This window comes from Eumetopias jubatus, unplaced genomic scaffold, assembly GCF_037043125.1.
Source record: "Eumetopias jubatus isolate StellerSeaLion01/CBP00866 unplaced genomic scaffold, mEumJub1_p1.0 scaffold_15, whole genome shotgun sequence".
NCBI lineage: Eukaryota > Metazoa > Chordata > Mammalia > Carnivora > Otariidae > Eumetopias > Eumetopias jubatus.
Genome location: NW_028274821.1, coordinates 74,758,664 through 74,779,433, shown reverse-complemented (window position 1 = coordinate 74,779,433; position 20,770 = coordinate 74,758,664). Strand labels below are relative to the sequence as shown.

Here is a 20,770-nt window from a genome sequence, read left to right as displayed (position 1 = left end):
GATCGAGCCTCGCTTGGGGCTCTGTGCTGGGCATGGAGCCTGCTTAAGATTCTCTCTTTCCCTCTCCCTCTGCCCCTGCCCCCCAGTCGTGCACTCACTCTCTCTCTCTCTCAAAAAATAAAAAAAACAACAAAAACCAAATTGCAGAGCATAATGCCAACACAGGGTAGACGTGTGCTGTCATTGCTGGCTGATGGATTTCTAGTCTGGCTAGGCCTGGACCGAGTCTAAATTGTTCTACTATAGGAGACAGTCCTCCAGCGAATGTCTCAGACCTTTTGGAACCAAATGCATGATGTCCTAGGGGAGGCCACACCTGCTCTACTTCGGTGGGGACCCCCAGGCCAAAGGAGCCGTAAGAACACAGCATTTGGAGTCAGAGTCACGGGCTCAAGCGCAGGCGCAGCCTTCTTGGTCCCTCCGTGCCTCAGCTGTATCCTCTGTCAAATGGGTAGAAGGCTCAAGGCTTAGAGAGGCGCCGCGGTGGGACTGCGCTGCTCGTCCCCTGCAGCTCCTGGACCCCCCACCCCGCTCCCTACCACCCCACTTATTACCCACTCCGCCCCCCACCCTCGGCCTTCTTACCTTCCTGTGTCCCGTGAAAAAGAGGGAAAGGTGGTGCATGGAGCCACCGTTGCGGCCCAGTTCCTTCTTGAGGGTGCGGGGCGAAGGCATGGCCCAGGCGGACGTGGTGCCCTCCCCGTCAGAGCAGTGCAAGGTGGTGTCGGAGGCAAAGCAGGGCCCGCGGGCTTCCTGCAGCAGGCTGCCCTCGCTGTGCGTCCGCCGCCGCAGGGAGTTCTGCACCCGCAGGGAGAGGCCGCCCTCAGCCTGGCCCGCCTCGATCATGCTGCTGCGCTTGGCCTCACGGCGCTCTCCGTAGCTGTCATCACTCGTGTCTTCCTCTCCTTCCTCGTCCTCCTCGCCCTCCTCACCCTCCTCAGCCTCTTCCTCGTCCTCCTCATCGGCCAGGCTGCCCCCCTCCGCCCGGGCTTTCTGGCTGTAAGCACTGTCTAGCCGGACCTCGGGGATCACAAAGCTTGGCCTGGAGGCCACAGGCAGGTCCCTGGTGGCTGCTGGGGGTTCCCCAGAGCTTGCAGTCTCCTTAGTTGGCTGGGGGACCTGGCCGGGGGGCAGGTCTTGACAGGGCGCAAGCTCCTGAGCAGGGGTGTCCTGGATGACAGGGAGGTCTTGGCTGGGAGGGGGCTCTTGCCTAGGAGGAAGGTCCCGGCAGGGAGGGAGGGCCGGGGCTGCAGGGGGGTCCTGGCATGGTGGGGCGTCCTTGCTTGGCTGGGGCTCTGGGCCTGGAGGAGGTTGCTTGCAGGAAGCTGAGTCTTTGCTGGATGGTGACTCTTGGCCAGGAGAGGGGTCCTTGTTGGGTGACAAGTCTTGTTCTGAAGGAGGCTCCTGGCCCGGAGAGGGGTCCTTGCTGGGTGGGGGGTCCTCAGCACCCAGCCCCTTCCCTTCCTCCAAGGGCATCTCTCGCTTCTCATCCGCCTCTGGCTCAAACATCTGGGAAACAAGAAGCAAACAAGAAAAGTTCAGAACAGAAAGCTCTGAGATGCCAGGCACTGCACAGGAGCCAACCTCACAGAGACTGAAATAAATCAGGCAATGGCCCGAACCACACACCTGACACCCTGCAGTCTGAAAGCTAAAGCGAGAGTTGGAAACAGAAAGCCCCTTTGGCTTCACTGCACATGGGTTCCCATCCTTGTCTTCTTGCTTGAATCTTCTGTTTGCTCCATCAAAAGCGTGGCTGGTCATTTAGGGGAGGAAGGAGAGGTAACCCGCTACTATCTGGATCCTATTGCCTGCCAGGGCTGCGCCACATTAAATACTCCTCTTGTGTGATCTTCCCGACAGCCCTCTGAGGGAAGTGTCATGGTGTCTCCGAGTAAAGGAGGGGCCAGGCAGTCTCCTCCTTCATGGACCAGAACCAAGCCAAGTCCCAAGCCAGAGCAATCACAGAGTGATAGAACCTTGGACCTCGCCAAAGGGTATCTTCTACCTGAACCAAAGTTTTAAAAAATCCCATTCAAACAAGAACTTGCTCTGAATATTTAAGTATCTCTTTGAAACTAGCAAACTGGAATGAAACCAGAACTTCAAAATATTGCCCACCTTGGACGACACAGATGTCATGGGCACACGGGGACCTCCCTGAGGGATCATCCACCCGGTGTTTTTTTACACTGTGTTTGGAGGAACCTGAGGAGCTCCGCACAGAAAAAGAAAGCTTTTCCTGCCTGACATACAACCCTCAAACCCTCAGCGTTTTTGCTGGATTCCTACAGATTTCATTTGCAAAGGGGAAAAAAATAGTGCCCTTGATGAAGTCTGAAAGCCAGCTTGCTCGCAGGAAGACTGGGGCTCAGAGAAGGGTCAGGAGTATCCACGGGGCTGCAACTGCACGGGGGTGGGGTGGGGTGGGAAGCAGGTCTCAAGCCTGGGCCGCACCCCTCATCACACCCAAGGACTCGGAATGCTGGAGCGAGAACTATCTGGGGTCTGGGTTTCACCCACCAAGAGGCCATGGCCACCTAGAGCTCATGAAGGGGAAAGTGGCCACACGTCCTTGCGGACCGTACAGATATACGGGAATGTGCGCATCCACGCATGCGCGTGCACACACGCGGACACTGGCTGAGATCCGGAGAGGTAAGTACTCCCAGAACATAGGTTAAGAGCTCTCGTTGTAGAGACCATTAACGTCCATTTGATGGATGACCATGCTGAGCACAAAGAGCAGTGACTTTTCCACTACCTCACAGCTGCCCAGGACTTTTCCACTACCTCACAGCTGCCCAGGACTGTGCCCAGGGCACAGCTGTGCCCAAAGCTGAGAAGTCTTTTCAGGCCTGGGGAGTCCGTGACGGTGAAGCCCCAGCCTGTGGCCCAGCCGTGGCTCAAGGCAGCCACAGAGTGCTGCCCACACGTGGCAGGGGTCCCACTGGCATCTGGGGGCACCAGAGCGGATATGAAAGCACAGTGTGGGTAAGGGCCACAGGCTGGGAGCATGAAAGTGAAAGGGGAGCCCCCCCCCCCCCGCCGCAACCCTGATGGAGAGGATGACTGAGCAAGACAGCGGAGTGGGCCTTAGAGGACTCTACGATGATCTGGCCAGGGTTCGGTTCTCAGGCACAGCCGAAGACAGGTGTCCACCCACAGGGACTCCCTGCCCTATAAATCATACCCGCAGGTGGGAGATGACTCTACCCAGAGACCCCTCACACCTCACAGCCTCAGGCCGTGACACATCCTTGATCCCAAATCCCCAGGGCACAGAGCGGGAGGCTGAGGCCCAGAGAGGGACAGGAGCCAAGGGCATATCACACAGCAAGGCCAGGGAAAGCCAGTCGCTAAACCCCCTGGGTCTCAAGGTCCCCACCTATTGAATGAAATAACCCACGAGCACAAGTGACAAACCGAGAGAACAAACATAGAAAGTATAAAGCTCTTTTCTTTTTTAAGTACGCTCTATGCCCAAGGCGGGACTTGAACTCACGATCCCAAGATCAAGGAGTGCACGTTCTCCCGACTGAGCCAGTCAGTCGCCTCGAAAGTATAAAACTCTTGAACGGGATGCGGCTGGTGGCAGTTGTAGTGACTGGAACAATGGGTCTAGAGGGAAGAGCTGAAGTCACAAACCCCGAAAAGCGGCCCATCTTTCCCACGGACCCCTGGAAGCAAGCTCTGGCCAAATACCCAGAATCAAAGCTGGTGATTGTGACGGCGGGCCTCTCCAGAAATCTCATCTAGAAACCAAGGTCTGTGCTCTAGCCCCATCAGACTGCTCCCAGGGAGAGAGAGAGAGCTCCCCTGCTGATGGACAGACAGCAAGGCTGAGGCCCAGCCTGGCCAGTGACCTACAGACATGCCCCAAAGCACCAGCACCAATCGGGGCTCGGCTAGGGTGAGAGCAGGGCCTCTGGCTCCTTCTTCCCAGGCCTGCTTCTGATCTCATTCCAGAGCAGCCCAGTCCTCCGCCCCTCCCCCCACCCACCAGGGAGCATGCTCCTCGAGGAAAACAAACAGCCAGCTCCCTGGTGCCCCACATTCAATCACCCGCCCCCTTGGCCAGACCCCGGACCTGGAAGGACAGATGGAAGGAAGCAGCAACCGATGCCCTCGGGGCCTGGTACGGAGTGGCCCTGAGAGGGGAGCAGGCCTCATTTCCCCTTTCCTGGGGGGTGGGGGTGGGGCCGGGCCTGTCCCAGCACTGACTGAGCCTGAGCCCGCCTACCCCCCCCTCCCCTCTGGAAAAGTGCAGCCACAGACCCAAAACCAGAAATGCAAGTCAGCCTGCCTCTGCCAATCCTGCCCCAGACTGAGGCCAAACCAAACAAAGCCAGGAGGGGAAGTGCCGCTGTCCCCAGAGGGCCTCCGCCCTGGGGCAGCTGAGAAAGCACCCAGGACCCAGGGGCTCTGAGAGTGCTCAGGGATCAGTGTTCAGATGTCAGCGGTGTCGCTTTCCAGCTGTGGGACTCTGGCCAGCCTCCCAACCTCTCGGTCCCCGTCCCCTCACCTGGAACAGGGCCATCCTATCACACCGGACTCACGGGGACCATTCTTGGTGCTCCCCACAGGGCCTGGCCCAGGCGGCGCGTTTGGTAACATGGTGGCTGTCATTAGTCCAGTCTTATTTCACAGATGGGGAAACTGAGGTCCCGGAAGCTAAGGGAGTTACCTAAGAAACTGGAGGCTGATTTAGTATCAGCACTCATGTCTCCTGGCCAAGGGTACCTCCTGTCTTCATTGGGCCCTTCCACACAATATGGTGGACCCAGGCGTCTAGAGGGAAGGTGGGGGCGGGGGGAGGTTGAGCACTGCCGGAGGCCCCTCACCTGGGCCACATACACACAGGGCAGGTACGGCAAAGGAGGACCAGGCAGAGCTCTTTGGTTCTTCCCCGTGCTCCAGGATCAGGCTCTGTGAGTGCCCACACAGGTTTGGTCAGGCCAGTGTTCCTGGGCGAGCTGGGGTTGGGAGTGCCTTGGGGGGAGGGGGCTTCTGGAGCAAATACAGGAAACCTCAGAAATCTGGGGGGAGGGGTGGCCAGTGAAGAAATTAGGACAGGAAAAGAGATAAAGAAGAGAGCATGTCACAAGGGATGCCAGGCGTGGGATTGTCCTATGAGGAACAGAGTGATACACGCAGAGCCCTGCTATATCAAAACTGCTCTGGGCAGTGTGAGCAGGGGTTGGGGGTGGAGGAAGGACTGCAGGGACACGCATGCGTCCTAACTTACGGTTCAGGCACTGAGGGAACCCCTGAAAGGACAGAAGGGGACAAGTCAGACACAATAACTGCCCTCTGTTGAGCAGAAAAAAAAGAGGCTGGACAATTGATCGTAAGGCCTGCGGCGAATGTTCTGACGGAGGAGGTACAGGGAGCTAAAAGGCAACACCCAGTTAGACTGCTTTGCAACAGGTTGGGGTGATATGAATCCAGCCACAGGGCCCCAGAGAGATCCACCTGCTGGCCCAGAGCCTTGGGTCCAGAGTGCTCTGAGCAGCGGTCCCCTTCCTGTGGGGAGTCTGCACTTCTCTGGCTTGGCTGGCCCAGCGTTAATTCTGTCCATGTCTTACAGGCTAGAAGCACACAGGAAATGAGCCAGGCCCTCTACATGAAGCTGCTGTTTAGGAGCTAATCAAATTCTGCCCCCAGTCCAATCCAGGGCTCAGAAGAGTCCGGGAAGGGTGGGCAGGTGGGACTCCCAGAGCATCTCCTGGGCCCCGCCCTGCTGCTGGGGTTGGGGGTGGCAGTGAGCTGCTGGAAGTGACTTGCCCAATGTCACACAGCTACTAAGTGTGGAGCAGGTCTGCTGACCCCAGAGTCAATCTGCAGCTCTCACCCTGAGATGACTCATCACATCCACCACAGACGCTGGGCTCTGCATCTGCCCTCAAAAACCACTTCCGGTCCTGGAGGGAGGGCGGAGGGTGTGAACTGGGGTTTGTCTTTGTCTCTGGGTGGTCCTTACACAGCTAGGATTTTACAGATAGAGCATGGACAGAAAGCCAGAAGACCTGCGTTGGAATCCTCACTCCATCATCTGCTAGCTGTGTAACAGGCTGTCACTTCTGGGTTCCTCTGCTGTGAAATGGGACACGAAGTGCGGACACTTCCTGCCACCACCACCCCCCCCCCCCTTCCAGAGGGCTAAGGGGACCAAGTCTGAGAAAGGACAGGAAAGTGCTCTGCGAACTGGAACGTGGTTGGAGAAAGGGAAAGGCTATTAGAATTCCTGCCCAGCACCTGATCTCAAGGCTTGACTTGCCAGATGGGGTTACTCCTTCAAGTTTGGCACAGTCTGGGTTCCTGAGCAGCTCCCTGGCTTCCAGGTCCCTGGCATGAGGCTGGCTTCCAGGAACCTCAGCTGCCTGGCCAACACTTCGCTCCCCCAGCCCAGCCTTCGTCCAGCGCCTCAGCCTGATTTCTTGACACCCGGAGGCTGGAGCCACCACCCTGCCTCTGCTTGCCAGCTCAGAGCCTCCAGGCTGTTCTCCTCCTCCCCTGTCCCCAACATGACAGGTCTGACACGGAACACAGGGCATGGGGACAGCACCTTACAGTGGAGAGAGCTCTGGAGACTGACCCCTTCCTCACTCACTGGCTGGGTGACTTCAGGCAGAGCCTCTTTGAGCCCCCTGTTCCATCAGCCATAACACGGGATTCCTAAAAAGCTCCTCAGCTCGGTGGGAGGAGGGCTGAGCTGACGTGTACCCGGAGCCGAGCACCTTGTGGGCAGACAGAGCACCTGGACGGCAGCCATGACCACAGTGGGATGGCCCAACTTCCACATCTCCCTCCCTGGATCCAGCCCCCACCCGTCTGATGACCCCTCTTCCACCAGGTCCTGGGGCCTCTTGGCCCGTCCATGGGAACCTGTCCCAGACCCCCGCCCATCTCAGTCCTGCACACTCCCTGGCGCACCCATCCCCTCCCCGGGCTACAGTCACCAGCCGAGCCACCTGGCCACTGCCCAGCCCACACCGCCAGCCCCGACCTGTCTCCTGAGTCTAGATCCCAGAGGCAAGGGTTCACCAAGCACTCGTGAAACAGCGCTGCTCCCGAACACTGTCCTAGGCTCTGTGGGTATGACAGGAAATGAGAAAGGCACGATCCCTGTCCTGGCAGAGCTTTGAGGCCAGGGAGGAAGGAGTGACACAAGCCATGACATCGCCCACAGAAACACGTAATGGATACAAAGCGTGGCCGGTGATGGGCAGGAAAACCGTAAGGTGCGGCGGGAGAGAATGCACGGCCGGTGGGAAAGGCCACTCTGCGACAACACTGAGCCCCAGACCTGCGTGGGCAGGGAGGCCAGCACCCTGGTGCACTGGAGGACATCTGTGTGGCTAGAGCCCAGGCAGCACGACAGAGACTGCCCTCTGCACATCCCGCCAGTGCTGCCAGCTCAACGTGCCCCAGGCTGAATGTGGGTCTGCTCCATCCAGGATGCCACCACCAGCTGCCCAAACCAGGGACCCGGGTGTCATCCTCTCTCACTGTCCCTTCACTACCACCCTCCCCACCAACTCCGGCCAGTCACTAAAACCTCCTGATTGCCCCTTGGAAAATCTTCAGAATCCCCCCCCCTGGGGTAGGGAATGTAAGTGTGGGGGACAGGGAGTATATGTGAACTCTATATACCTTCCTCTCAATCCCTAAAACTGCTCCAAAAACCAAGTTGATTAACTTAGAAAAAAAGTTCCCTCCATCTCCCCCCATCTCTACTACCTCCATCTCCCTCCATCTCCACTACCACCACCTCCCTCCAGACACGGTCGTCTCCCACCGGAATTGATGAGGACCTCGCAGCAGCAGCCCAGACCCCTTTGGCTGCCACGCCAGAGGAGCCTTCGAGGCACATCTGACCCTGTCACTCCTCTGCCTAAAGCCCTGATAAGGCTCCCTAATGCCTTCCAGATGAAGTCCAAATTCTGTAGCCCTGAGCGAGTCTGGGCTCTGTCTCCCTTTGGCTTTACCTTCTACCACACCCCATCTCAAGTGTTTGATGAGGGATGAACGAATGAACGAATGCGCGCGCGGGCCATCCAGTGAACTTCACAGGACCATCTAGGACCTAAAGTGGGGCCCCTGAAATAGCAGCAGTAGCAGCACCTGGAAGCCCACGCGAAATATAGAATCTTAGTCTTCCTCCTACAGGTGCTGGATCAGAATCTGCATTTCACCAAGATTCCAAGAGATTAATTTGCACATTAAAAATAGCACTGATCCAGACTATTGGTTCTCAAGAGAGGTAGACTTCAGAATCACCGGTGGAGCATTTTAAAAATATCTATATCTAGGCCCAATTCCAGACCTTACTGGGTAAGATTCCCTAAGAGTAGGACTGGCATCTTGACGTTTTTCCAACTCCCCAGATAATCCTGGGGAGCAGCCCCAGTTAACTGACAGGATGAGTGAGGCCCAGAGAAGGGAGGTAATGTACCCAAGGTCATACAACAGAATCAGGACACGCATGCAGACCAGAACCCAGTGCAGGACCAATTCCAACACACAACACTGCCTCTACCATGGGAAGCCCGTGCAGAAGAGGCATGACCTCAGCAGCCCCTTGTCCCCAGACAAGGAGCTGGCAAGCTCACTGGAGGCAGCTACCCATTCATGCATCCTATTCACAGAGGCCCAACTGCAGGAGAGAAAGGAAAGAGGAATTTGAATGCAGATCGAAAATTCTCCATTCCTAAAAGATCCCACGACTCCTCCTGGGTCTGTCGGGGACTCAGGAGGGCAACGCACCACAGCAGGGAGCATACCAGACCCACTGACTGGAAGCAATACTGAGGCACAGAGAAGTAGCTTTCCCAGGTCAGAAACCATCAGGACAAAGCCAACACACAGGGAAGAAGAATCCTTAAGGAACGAGAAATGAGGAGACCCGTCTTCGAGGCTTCCCTACTCTTGGCACTGCCACCTGGGTAAGCCAGAAGGACGTGTCCTCAGGCCTGGCCTTTGGAGCTTACTGGATGCCCAGCTTCTCACCGGGCAGGGAGAGCAGCTCCCAAAGTGTGAGTTTCCAGGACCAAGCTCCCCCATCCCCATCTGACTAAGCCCCTCTTCTCGGGACCCAGATGCCACTGCTTCAATGTGTGTGTGTGGAGGGGCCCGGATTGGGAGCCCCCCAAACCCAAGACCCCTTCCATACCTCAGTTCTCTTCTCTTCTGAAAGGCATGAAAGTGGAGAGCAGGGCTGTCCCAGGGGCAGGTGTCTGACTCACCTGGAGGGGGTGGGGCGCTACAGCATTCCATACAGCTGGTGACCTTCCCAACCTGTCTCCCTCCAGGACCCACTTCAGGTGCGGAGAAGCTGGAAGCATGTGCTGTCTCTGTGATGTCCTGTGCCAGGTTGATCAAACAGAAAGGCTCTGCCAAGCTAGGAGGACCCCAGGAAAGGGCACAAATACCACGGTGGTCATGAGACCAGGATTTGGAATCAGGAGGGCCTGGGGTCGAATCTCACTTCCTAACCCTGTGGCTGACTCAATGTGACACCCCCCACAGGGCGGGGGGGCAGGGCCTGGTGCACAGCGGTGCTCAGCCCGCTGGGGTGCCCCTCCTCTTCACCACTTGGCTCTCACTCTCTCTCACAGCAGGTACCAGGGACCAACCCCAAATCTAAGGCTCGGAGAACAGAGAGCACCTTCAGAGCCAGGGGTGGTGGAGGGAAGCCGAATGCTGGTGAAGAACTGAGGTCTGGAGACAGACTCAGGTTCAAATCCTGCCTCTGCCACTTCCTTGCCCGGTGCCCTTAACCTCTGCGCAGGCTGCTTACCCTGTTCTAGGTTCAATTTTCTCATCTGTAAATGGTGATATAAGTAGCTAGTACCTGTATCACAGCATTGTTGGGAGAGAATCCACATAAAGGGGCCTGGCACATAGTGGGTGCCCGATAAACATTTCCGGTTCCCGTAATCATACTTATTACTACCATCAGTGTCAACATCATCAGTCCCCTTCCCTGCAACCCACTCTGGGAGATGATACTTGGCACATTCTGACAACAGCCTTAAGATGGGGGCACTGTTATCTGTACATTTCAGGGGAGGAAACTGAGGCCCATACCAAAGGCCCCGGAGGCTGCAGAGGCAGCTGAGCCTGTGCTCAGTTTCCCCTAGGTTGGGTCAGTCTGGCTCCCTGTGTGGCCTGGGCCGAATTACTTCCCTCTCTAGGTCACATCTTCTGGAGGGGCTCTGCCCAGCTCTGAATCTCAGCCAGACTGGAAGAACCAATGCCCATGGTTATGGCAGGTCTCCCTGTGGGTACATCGAGGGCAGGAGAAGCAGAAACCACCCTCTCTCCAGGGACCCCAACCTTTGTCTGTGTGCCCCAGTTCCTAAAATATTCTTCTTTCGGGGCCTGCAGTGCTGGAGACACTGGGTGGGGAGCCGAGGGGGGAGGATTTTCCATTCCAGGACACTAGAATAGATATCTGGCCATTGGACTCAGCCACCACCCTGTGGCCAAAGGTCACCTCCAAGGCCCCAGGCACATTGCTAGGTCCACCACTGCCCCCCTGAAGCAGACACGCTCTCTGCTAGGGGGTGATGTTTAGGCTGGGGTCATGTGGGTTTGCAGTCTGCTCTAAAACCATCCTCTTGCCTCCTCTTGTCATGGGACTTGGTCTCATCTCCCTCACAAGAACCTGATTATATTCCTCTCCCACTGAAAACCCTTCTCTCCCTCTGGGACAGTCCCAGCTCCTTACTCTGTGTGTTCTGCCCCTGCCAACTGATCTCCCCACCACGCCGTTTCTCTTCCCTTCCCTCCAGCAGGTCTAAATTATTTGTAGTTCCCCACACACACACTACTCTCAGGCACCTCGAAACCTCTGCTCACTGTTCTTCCTACTTAGAACACCCTCCCCTCTCTTGTCCACGGGGCAAACTCCTACTCATCCTTCCAAATTCAAATCACCCCCACGTGTATTGCCCGTTGATTTCTGACAAAGACGATGATCCCCTACAGTGAGAAAGGATGGGTTTTTTTTCTTAAACTAATTGGATAACCACCCTGAAAAAAATGAGTCTTGACTTCTACATCCACCATACATAAGAATCTATTTCAAGTGGATTTTAGACCAAAATATGAAACATAAAACAACAGAACTTCTGGAAGATAACACAGAACATATCCACAACTTTGTAATAGGTAAAGAAACAGGATTCAATAAGCCCTCTCCATAACGAAAAAGATTGACAGGTTGGGCTCCATTAAGACCTTGTATTCTTCAGAGACCCTCCTCAAAAGAGTGAAAAGGATATCTCAGACAGGGTGAGAGGAGATATTTGCAATGTGTATAGCCCACAGTGAAAACATATCCCGGATATTTTTTAAGCTCCCACAAACCAGTAAGAAAAAGACAGGCAACCCAAGGGAAAGCTGGGAGGGAAGAAGCTGGAAGAGACGCTTCACTAAGAGGTGGCCAGTCAACATAGGGAAAGGTCCTGAACCTCATTAGTCACCAAGGAAATGAAAATTAAACCCACATTTAGTTTTCGCAGTATCTAATACCAATAGTGTTGGTGAGGACGTGGAGTAATAGAAGCTCTTGTACACAGCTCGCAGAGAGTGCGCTGGTGTCGCATTTGGGAAAATTATATGATAGTATCTACTAAAGCTAATTATATACCACTTTATGACTCAGCAATTGTAAACCTTACATATTTACCCAACAGAAAAGTATATACGGTGCAGTAAAAGACATCCATGAGACTATTCATAGCAGTGCTCTTCACGATAACCTCCAGCTGGCAACAACCCAAAGGTTCAACAGTACAATGGGTAAATTGCAGGATATTCACACAACGAAATACAACAGGAGTGAGAATGAACAAAATAACACTTCATACAGGAATGTTGACAAGTCTCATCATCAAACTGTGGACCCAGAGAAGTCAGCGTGAAGGAGGACATGCTCAGTGATTCCAGGTATACCAAGTTCAAAATCAGGAGACACTGATCAATGAGGAGTCAGGACAGGGGTTACTTTTAAGGCGCTGGTGACTCAAAGGGAGTGTGGGGTATTTCCGGGGTACTCGAATGTTCTATTTCTTGACCTGGAGAGTTTGTTCACTTTGTGAAAACTCATCAGCTGTATAGTTCTAATCTTTCTCTAAGTCTGTTGTATTTCAATTGAGAAGTTTACTTAAAAGGCAAACAAAAGCCCTCATCCCAGGGTCCACGCCCCCTTCCCTCCTTCCACCACGAGCCCCCCTCCTTGGTGCACATCTCTGAAGCACATGCCAACACCCCTCCCGAAAAGCCGCTGCACCAGCTCCCCTTTCTGGAACGCCAACTCTGCGTCAGACCCCATGCCAGGCGCCTCGCTTCGCCCACATCACCTCGTTCACTAATAGCTGCCACGAGGTAAGGTGCTAGCGGCACCCAACGGCTGCCCACGAAGCCCTGCGTGCACACAACCTCTCATCTAACCCGATGAAGCCGGGCCATTGCCTGAAGAGGTGGAGGCAAGGGGGGAGGATCAGTGTCTTGTCCAAGGGTGCACAGCTGTAAAGCTCCAGTCCAGAGCCCACACCCCTACACGACACACACTAGGCAGCCTCCCCTGGGATTAGAAAGAACAGCGCCTGGACACACACAGGTGATTTCTATGGCTGGGCAGGAATCACGTCTACACTACAGAAGGGTGGGCCGACTGGGGTGGAGACTTGCTCCTTCAAATGGACAAGCATCTATGCATCCAGACTCTGCCTCACCTCCTGTAGGAAGCTTTGCTGAGGCTCCCAGGCTGGGTTAGAAGCTTCCCCGGGGTTCCTGCTCCCTGAGTCTCTCCATCAGAGCTCTGCTGTTAACCATCCATCACATGCCCGTCTTTAGCCCCGGGTTGAAGATCGGGCCCTTTATGTCTATACCTCCACTACCTGGCTGGTGCGTGGTACACAGCCAGTATTTTACACCTGTGGAAGGAAGGGAGGGAGGGAGGCAGGCAGAGAGAGCAAGTTCAGAGCTGCTATTGAGAGCAGCTAGGAACTCCATGAATCAAGGTTGGAGCAGTGAAGGTTTCCGTGTCCAGGATGAGCATCGCTTGCAACCCCTGACCTAAGGAGCTGCATGGCCACACCCCCTTCCAATCCATGGCCCTCCCCCTGGCTGCTCCTAGCCTTTGTCCCAAGGTTGTGGCCAGCCACTTGCTCTGTCCAGCTTTCTCTCCCCACCCCCCGCCCCCTGCCACCCTGCCCCAAGTGCCTGAGTTCTAGTAGCCCGAGGCTAATCCCACCAAGAGATAATTGAGGACACCACAGAGAGCCCTGGCTACATGGGGAGAAGCATGTCCAGTTCCAAATAACTTACTACACCCCCGGCCTTTCTAAGTTGGGAGCCGCTGACAGTTGGGCAGTAGCCTGATCTACGGTGCCAGGTGCAAGCAGGCTGGCCCATGGCAGGCAGGGAGAGGGGACAAGCCCTGGGCCATCTGGAACAGAGAACACACCTGGCAGCTATCCACACATCTGGAGCAGTGACGGAAGCCCACTGCCAGAGAAAGAAGGAATCCTGGGACGCCCCCCGCCCCCGCCCCTGCCGCCTTCTCCTCTGCCTGGAGGCTCTGATCTCCCCAGCGGGTCATAGCCCCAGCACCCCTATCCCCAGTCCTGACCCACCACCACCCCAATCCCAGATGCCTGGATGCAGCTGGCTGTGCAGGGGAAGGTGGCAGCTCCCTGGGGCTGAGCCTGGCCTGCGGTGAGTGGCACCAGCCTCTCTGGGCTTAGCGGGCTGAGCCATAAGCAGCCTTGTTTATCCCTGGGAGGAATGACAGTTTTCCCTGAGCAATGACATCTTAGAAACGGCCTCGTTCCACAAACAACAACAAACCTCCCAACCCTGGCCTGGGCTCCAGCTTATAGGAGAAGGCCTCTGGCCAAAAATGCCTGAGTAACAGGTTAGGGGCTGCTTCCCTGCTGAGCCGGACCCTCGCCCTGACCTATGACTCACTGAACCCAGGAAGAGAGTCTACAGAGAATCAAAGAACTGGACCCCTACAAGGGATCTGGTCCAGTTCCTGGTTGCTCCAAAGGGGAAACTGAGCTTGGGGGGTGGGGCGGGGAAGGATATTTGCCTGAGATCATCCAGTGAGTAGGAGCTAGAATGTGCCTCAGTCTCTGGCCTGTTGGCTGAGCAAGGGCTTTCTGTACTGCACACAGTTTTTCAGAGAGCCAAGCTCTAGGTGGTAAGCCGGGGGGTTCTAGAAAAGAACGTGTTACTGGGAAGTCAAAAAAAGAGGAAACATCAAGATGAAAGCCAGGTTTATTCTGAGTCATCCAGTTGGTGTGATCCAGTTAGAGAGAGATTTGGGCTGGGAAACCGGAGACCTGGGTTCTCATCCCCACTTGGCTACCGAGCCTCAGGCAAGTCCTTCCTCTCCTGCCTTAGTCCCCTATCTGTCCAGAAGGCAAATGGACTCAGCCATCTCCAGGGCCTTGGGTAAGTAAATGGGAAGAAGCTGTAAGGGCCTCCAGGAACCCAGCTGGGCATAGGTACTCCCTCCTCAACTGTGCCTCTTCTAGGGAAGCCAGGCAGCCACTGGCTGAGAAGCACCCCCACACAAAATCCCAGATCCACCTCCATGGTTGGCAGTATCCCAAGGGGGCCCAAGCTGGGCTCTAAGCCATTGTAGTCTGTGCAAAGGACCATGGACATTGCATTCAGTGCAGCCGGGGCTGCCCCTTCCATCCTCGATGGCCCAGGTCGTGGTGTGAACACCACCCAGCCCAACATGGCCCAAATAGGCTCCCCCGTGACCTCAGACAGGCTGAAGCTAAAATTCTCCTTGCTTCACCTCCTGTCAAATCCCACCCCCCAACCCCTTGGCCCTGTGGGAGCAAAATAGCACTCTCTGACATGTAGAGCTAGGAGATGGGCAGAAAAGAGCTGACTTGGACATCAGGCCTTGTCCTCAAGGAAAGCCCATCCTAGCTCTTTCCCACCATGCCCTGCGTCCCAGGCTGGGCCTTTGGGACCCAGAGATGAATAAGGCCCAGATCCCACATAAATAAGACATGAAGTAACCACCCTGGGTGCCACCACCAATGGACAGACAGGTTCCCACAGGAGTATTTGCTCTAGCTGTAGAAGTTTGGGGTCTCCAAGATGAAGACCTGGAGAGAAGAAATGGGCTTTCCAGGCAGCAGAAACGTGTACAAAGGCAAGTAAGCTGGGGGGTGGGGTGGCCTCACTGATACCAAGTATTAGAATCAGCAGCCCCATCAAGCGTTTCTGGTTCAAGGCCCTGGAGACTTCCCAACAGGGGGTCCCTCGCCTCAGCTGCCTCCATCTTCACCATCCCCCTGGCTGCTTCAGATGCCAGGCTGGGCCTGAAGCAAGCCCTGTTGCGGAACTTGGCTCCCTGAAGGGCCCGCCCTGGGCTAAGGCATGCCTCATGCTAGGGCTGGGGAAGAAGGGAGGTGCCCCTTGGCTGGGGATGGAGGACTCAAGGGGCCCTGGTGGAAACTTTGACTATGGCCTCAGTGTGCTGGCTGGGATCCGTAGGTACCGGTGGGCAGGCCCTGCAGCTCCTTCCTTCCAAGAGATATACCCACTCCAGCCACCTCAAGGGAGGAGCCATATAGTAGCCCCCAGCCATAGGCCTGAGGGCAGCAGGATGTGGAAAGTTTTCAGTGAGGGGCCTGGTGGCTCTGTGCCCCACTAGGCATCTCAAGCCAGGAGTACCAGATTCAGAGCTGAGGTAGGGTAATGACACCCATGTACTCTGTCCTCACTGCTCCAGGAAGCACAAGTCCTCCATCCTGGTCCTGGCCAGAGGCCTGCTGTGTGGACACAGCCCCTTCCCAATCTGGACCATGGCTCTTCCACAACGCTGAGGTCCCAGGGCACAAAGGTTCTTCCCAGACACCTCAGGACAAGAATAGAGATGTGGGGCTTCCAAGTTGATAAAAGGATTAGCCTCTGTCCCCTCACCGTGGTTAGCTCTGTGGGGTGAGCAGGTCCCTAACAATTACCCCCCTGCCTACAGTTCTCAACTGGAGCCAAGGGAGCAGGTGCAGGACCTTTCTCAAGGGGCTCAGGAGCCAGAGCATCCCCGCTTGTGCTTTCTGCGGACATTTTAGCAGAAGTCTCTCGAATCAGAGGCAACCCCCTCCCCCGCTGAGACCCGCCTCCCCACCCCCCACCCCACCCCCACCCCAGACCACCTCCTTCCCTGACACTAGGCAAGAGGGGCCATCCCTGGTGGCTGGAGTACAGTCAGCATCCCTGACATCGTCACCAACACGGCTGGCTGGACGCTCCCTCCCCATACAGTGTCCCAACTTGTGGTCACCAAACATTCCTTTCTCCCAGAAAGAAAAACCAGCTGACCAGCCTAGAAGTGGGGAGCAGCACATAGTGGTTGCATGTCCCCGGCCCTGTGGGTCTCCACCCTGAGAAAGACAGACAGACAGACAGACAGACAGACACACACACACACACACACACACACACACAGAGCTATCTCAGAGCATAACACACACAATTTAGTTGCAACATGCCTATCAATGGCTGCCCTGGGGAAGAAACAATAGAGACAGGGGCCTGGGGTGGCCTGGACAAGTGTCCCCACCCCCGCCTACCACACACTCACCCTGTCACCAAGGCACCTACCCAGCACACTCCAGCAGGGATCCAGGAGACTCCTGGCTGCTGCTCTTGCCAGCCAGCCCGCCAGCCCGGTCCCGGTCCTGGTCTCGGTCGGGCTCCTCCCGCGGGCGGGCGGGCAGGCGGGCGGGCGGGTGACCGTGGCCGTGGCAGCTCCTGGCCGCCCGGCCGTCCGTGTCAAGCGGCCGCCTGCCCCAGACAGAGCTTCTTTGTGTCAGCAGAGCTATTTATGGACTTACCCAAGTTCCCCAGGGCAGCGATACCTGCTGGGAAAAGCAGAACCAAATGACCAGGTTCCACCTCCCACATCTAGGTAGCGTTTTCAAAACCCTTGCATCACTCGCCCCTCCTCCTCTTCCTCCTTGCCCTCCTCCTCTTCCTCCTTTCCAAACACACACCCTGTCCAGCCAGCGGCTGCTGCTCTGCCTTTCTTTCTTCCATCAAAGAAAACTCTGATTTCCCAAGTCACTTTCATCCGGGGAGGAGGCGGAGGAGAGCGGGAGGTCTCAGGAAGCGCCCTCGTCCTCCGCAGGCAGCCAGTCCTTCAGCCTGCAAGGAGCCCCGGAGCTCGGCTGCTCGGTTACATGCTCACACTCACACGCAGGCATGCACGGGCCCTGGCTCCCCTGTGCCCGTCCCCAGGGCCTGGGCTGGCCCCCCAAGTGCCGCTCTGGAGGAAGAGGCAGCCAGCGCTGAGGGTGGCAGCCCCTGGCACTGGGATCCCCGAGCCGGGTGCACCCCACAGCCATGCTGAGGGCTGCACCCCCCGCCCCGCGGGGGCAGTGCAAAGCCACTGGCTGCTGTTCCCGGCAGGATGGAGCCCGTCACGCGGGCTTCCCGGCACGCCCCCACCCCTATGCTGCTCACATCCCTGTGGGCGGCTGCAATTTCACCCGGGGTCCTGCAGCCAACGTGCGGCGGACTCTGAGAATGTCACCGCCTTGGGATGGGGGAGCTGGGATGGGGCAGCGGCAGGCTATGCTCAGCGCACAACAGCACCATCCAGTGTAGCCGGAGCTTAGCACTCGTGTGTGTCAAACTCCGGGGAATCCGACGGACAGAGAGCGCGGGGCTTCCTCCCCCACAATGCGATGGCTGGGAGGAGCACAGTACAACAGCTCAAGAGTTAGGGCCACAAGTGAAGGAGACATCCCTAACAGAGGGATGGGGTGCACAGAGGAAAGAGCCCTGCACTGGGAGACAGGAGCCCCCCATTCTGGTTCCAGCTCCATCACTGGGTGGCTGGGTATCCCTGACCAAGTCCCCACCCACCTCTGAGCCTTGGTTTCCTTATCTGTAAAATGGGGCTGACAACGCTTGACCTGCCCACCTGTGGGATTCAGAGAATTCAATGATCCCATGCCAGGCATTACTCCCAGAATTTGGCCTTTGTTAATTCGCTTAATCCTTGCCAGCACATTGTGAGGCAGGGGCTATTACCACCCTACTCACAGATGGGGAATCTCAGGTACAGAACGGGCTTGGCAGTTGCCCAAAGTCACACAGCTAGCTTCAGGACTGAAGACCAGTGGGGCCAACTCCAGGGTGCCTGCTCCTCACCCCTGCATGCCCCGCCCCCAGGAAACTGCTTTGCCACCACCAAGCTGTCTGATGTTGGGGCTGTTGCAGTTGGTTGTCTGATATCAACAACGCACCCTGGGTTGTGCCTGGGGCCCAGGCTAAGGGTGCCCATCCGACAGCAGCTCCAACCCAAAACTGCTTACTGCCCGGGTGGGGGGCACCCTGGGATGTCACATAGGAGAAACGATGGGCAGAAGGAGCCCTTGTGCCCCTTTCCCACCTCAGGGCACCCTGGGCTGAAGGGCTCTCCTCTGCCTCTTACTGTCTCTGTGTTAGTCTCACCGTCTCCGAGGGCCTCTCGCTGCCCGGCTCCCTGCCCGTCTCTGACTCTATTCCTGCCTTATCTCACACATACAAGCATACGCGTGCGTGCAGGTAGAAGAAAACATCCCATATCAGGGTCAACCTGGAACAGCCCTCATCCGAGCAGTCACTTACAGACTCCGAACAATACTTGGTCTTGTCGCTGGTGGCAGAGCCAAGGCAGTCCTTGCAGGGCCCAAGAGCCTTCCACACTGGAAGACTGTCATCCTGCAGGCTCCTGGGAAGCAGAGTCTGCCTTATCCTGGGAAACTAAGAAGGTGAGTCTCAAGAGAGTCCAGTTCTAATGGGGCTGACCAATTTCCAGTAGGGCTGACTGGTTCCCAGGACGGCATTTCTGGTGCGTGGGATAAGATTGCTCAGGGTGGGGAGCCTGCGTTGATACGAGAGGAGCCCCCAAGTTTCAGCTGGGTCTTCACCTCTCCATCAACAAATAGTTCTGGAGCACCAACTACATGCCAGGTTCTGTACTGGGCCCTCGAGATACAGTAGAGAATGGACAGACCTGGGCCCTGTACTCACAAAGCTCCTGAGGGAGACAGACATCAGCCACACAGCTTACTGAGTTTGTGATTAGACACTGTGCCACGATGGGCAGAACAGCTCTGCCAGTCCAGGGGGCGGGGTCCAGAACAGATCCAGAATGCGCTCATCAGTGCTCTGGACCACAGGGGTAATGAGCAAAGGGCCCAGCAGCTCAGCGCCCTGAGGCCCAGGAGCCTGCCAGACCAGGTCAGGAGAGCGCTTGGATCAACTTGGAACCCACACAGCCACTGCCCTCTGCCTCTCCATAGCTCCAGACACAAATCAGTGAAGCAGGTGGGCCTCCCGGTGTATAGCCTGGGGCAGGACGGGGAGTCACGGACTTAGATAGCTCAGGCCATCTAAGCCAGAAGGGCCCTTGGAGATCTTTCACTGCTGTTTCCCATTTACGGACAGTGAAACTGAGGCCCAGAGGAAACAGAGCAACTGAGTGACAGGGCCCGGACCAAGGATTGCTCCTCACAGCCTGGTGCTCCTTCCACTACACCCCAGTGCTCTTCAGACCTACATAAATGATGGTGCTGTTCAGCACAGGAGGAACTGGGATCCAGAGAACGGTGAGATCTAGGTGGCTCTCCGGCCACAGGGATCGGCACCTGAGCATTCAAGGCCTAGGCCCCATTTACGGATCCACATAATTCAGTTAACAAACATTTGACACTTCCTATGTGTCAGCACTGGTCAGAGCACTTCCCAATTATTGACTCATTAAACCTTCACAGCCCTATGAGATATGATGTCTAATGTCCCCACTTTACAAATGAGTAAACAGAGGCAGAGAGATAATGAAAAATCCTCAAGGCCACATGCTAGTAAGGGCAGAGCTATGGGTCAAGCCCAGTCCACTCTCCACTGTGCCCTGCACCGCTGCACGGGGCAGCCCATGCAACAGACGACCCCCCATCCCCACCCCCCCCACCCCCCCACCCCCCCCACCCCCCCACCCCCGCCGCTAGCCTGAGAAGCAGGCTGGCTATATGGCCCAATCACGCAAGCAAACTTCCCACTGTTCAGTCAAGCCAGCAGGCTCCCAGGGCTGGGACCAGCGAGGGTCAGCAGGAAGCCAGTGTGTATGTAACTCCCGTTTCTGGGGGGCAGCACCCCCAGCCAAAGCCCAAGGCTCCAGAGAGGCCCCTAGGGAGATTCGGCAGCCTCAGGAGGCAGCCCAGGCAACAGGACGGGCCGTTCCCCTGCAGCAGCACCATGGCAACATGTCCACCATTCTCCCTTACTGCCTCCACTGCATGAAGCCCGCTGTGCCCAGGCTTGGGCTCCCAAGACCCCCTCATGAGCCGTGCATACACGGAAACCCACCCACCCTCCTTCCTCCTGCAGACTCTACCTGAGGGACGCCGCGTGCTGGCAACGCCCCCCTCAAGGAAAGGAGGGTCCTTGCCAAAGGTTACTTAGTAAGTTTCCCCATCCTGCCTTCCGATCCAAAGTCCACTGGGATTTTGTTCCGGGTTGGGGAGGAGGGTGATGCTGCTAGGGCAGAAACTGGGCACAAGCCAGGGAGAGGTGTGGTCCCAGGAAGTCCCCCCCCCGCCAGGGCATGCAACAGACTAAGACCACCGCAGTCCCCACCAGCAGCGGCTAGGGCTTTAATTCTCCCTGGAACATTCTCCCTGGAGAATGAAGGAGCCAGGTCTGTGCTTGGGCGGCAGGGCAGCGAAAGCCTGGGCCA

The 20,770-nt window shown here is 56.5% G+C and overlaps 1 protein-coding gene across 7 annotated transcripts in view; it reads right to left on the bottom strand.

Annotated features, from left to right (window-relative positions):
* Window positions 1-20,770, bottom strand: part of RGS3 (regulator of G protein signaling 3) — a 118,349-nt gene that overhangs the window by 14,008 nt on the left and 83,571 nt on the right. For 2 of the 7 annotated variants that reach the window (XM_088018996.1, XM_028107895.2), the window contains exon 18: window positions 586-1,509. In XM_088018996.1, the coding sequence (XP_087875122.1) occupies window positions 586-1,509 (924 nt within the window). Of the gene's footprint in view, window positions 1-585; window positions 1,510-4,090; window positions 4,163-16,627; window positions 16,852-16,880; window positions 16,968-20,770 lie in introns of those variants that run through there. The other 5 variants (XM_088018999.1, XM_088018998.1, XM_088019001.1 and 2 more) reach the window with 5 other exon arrangements.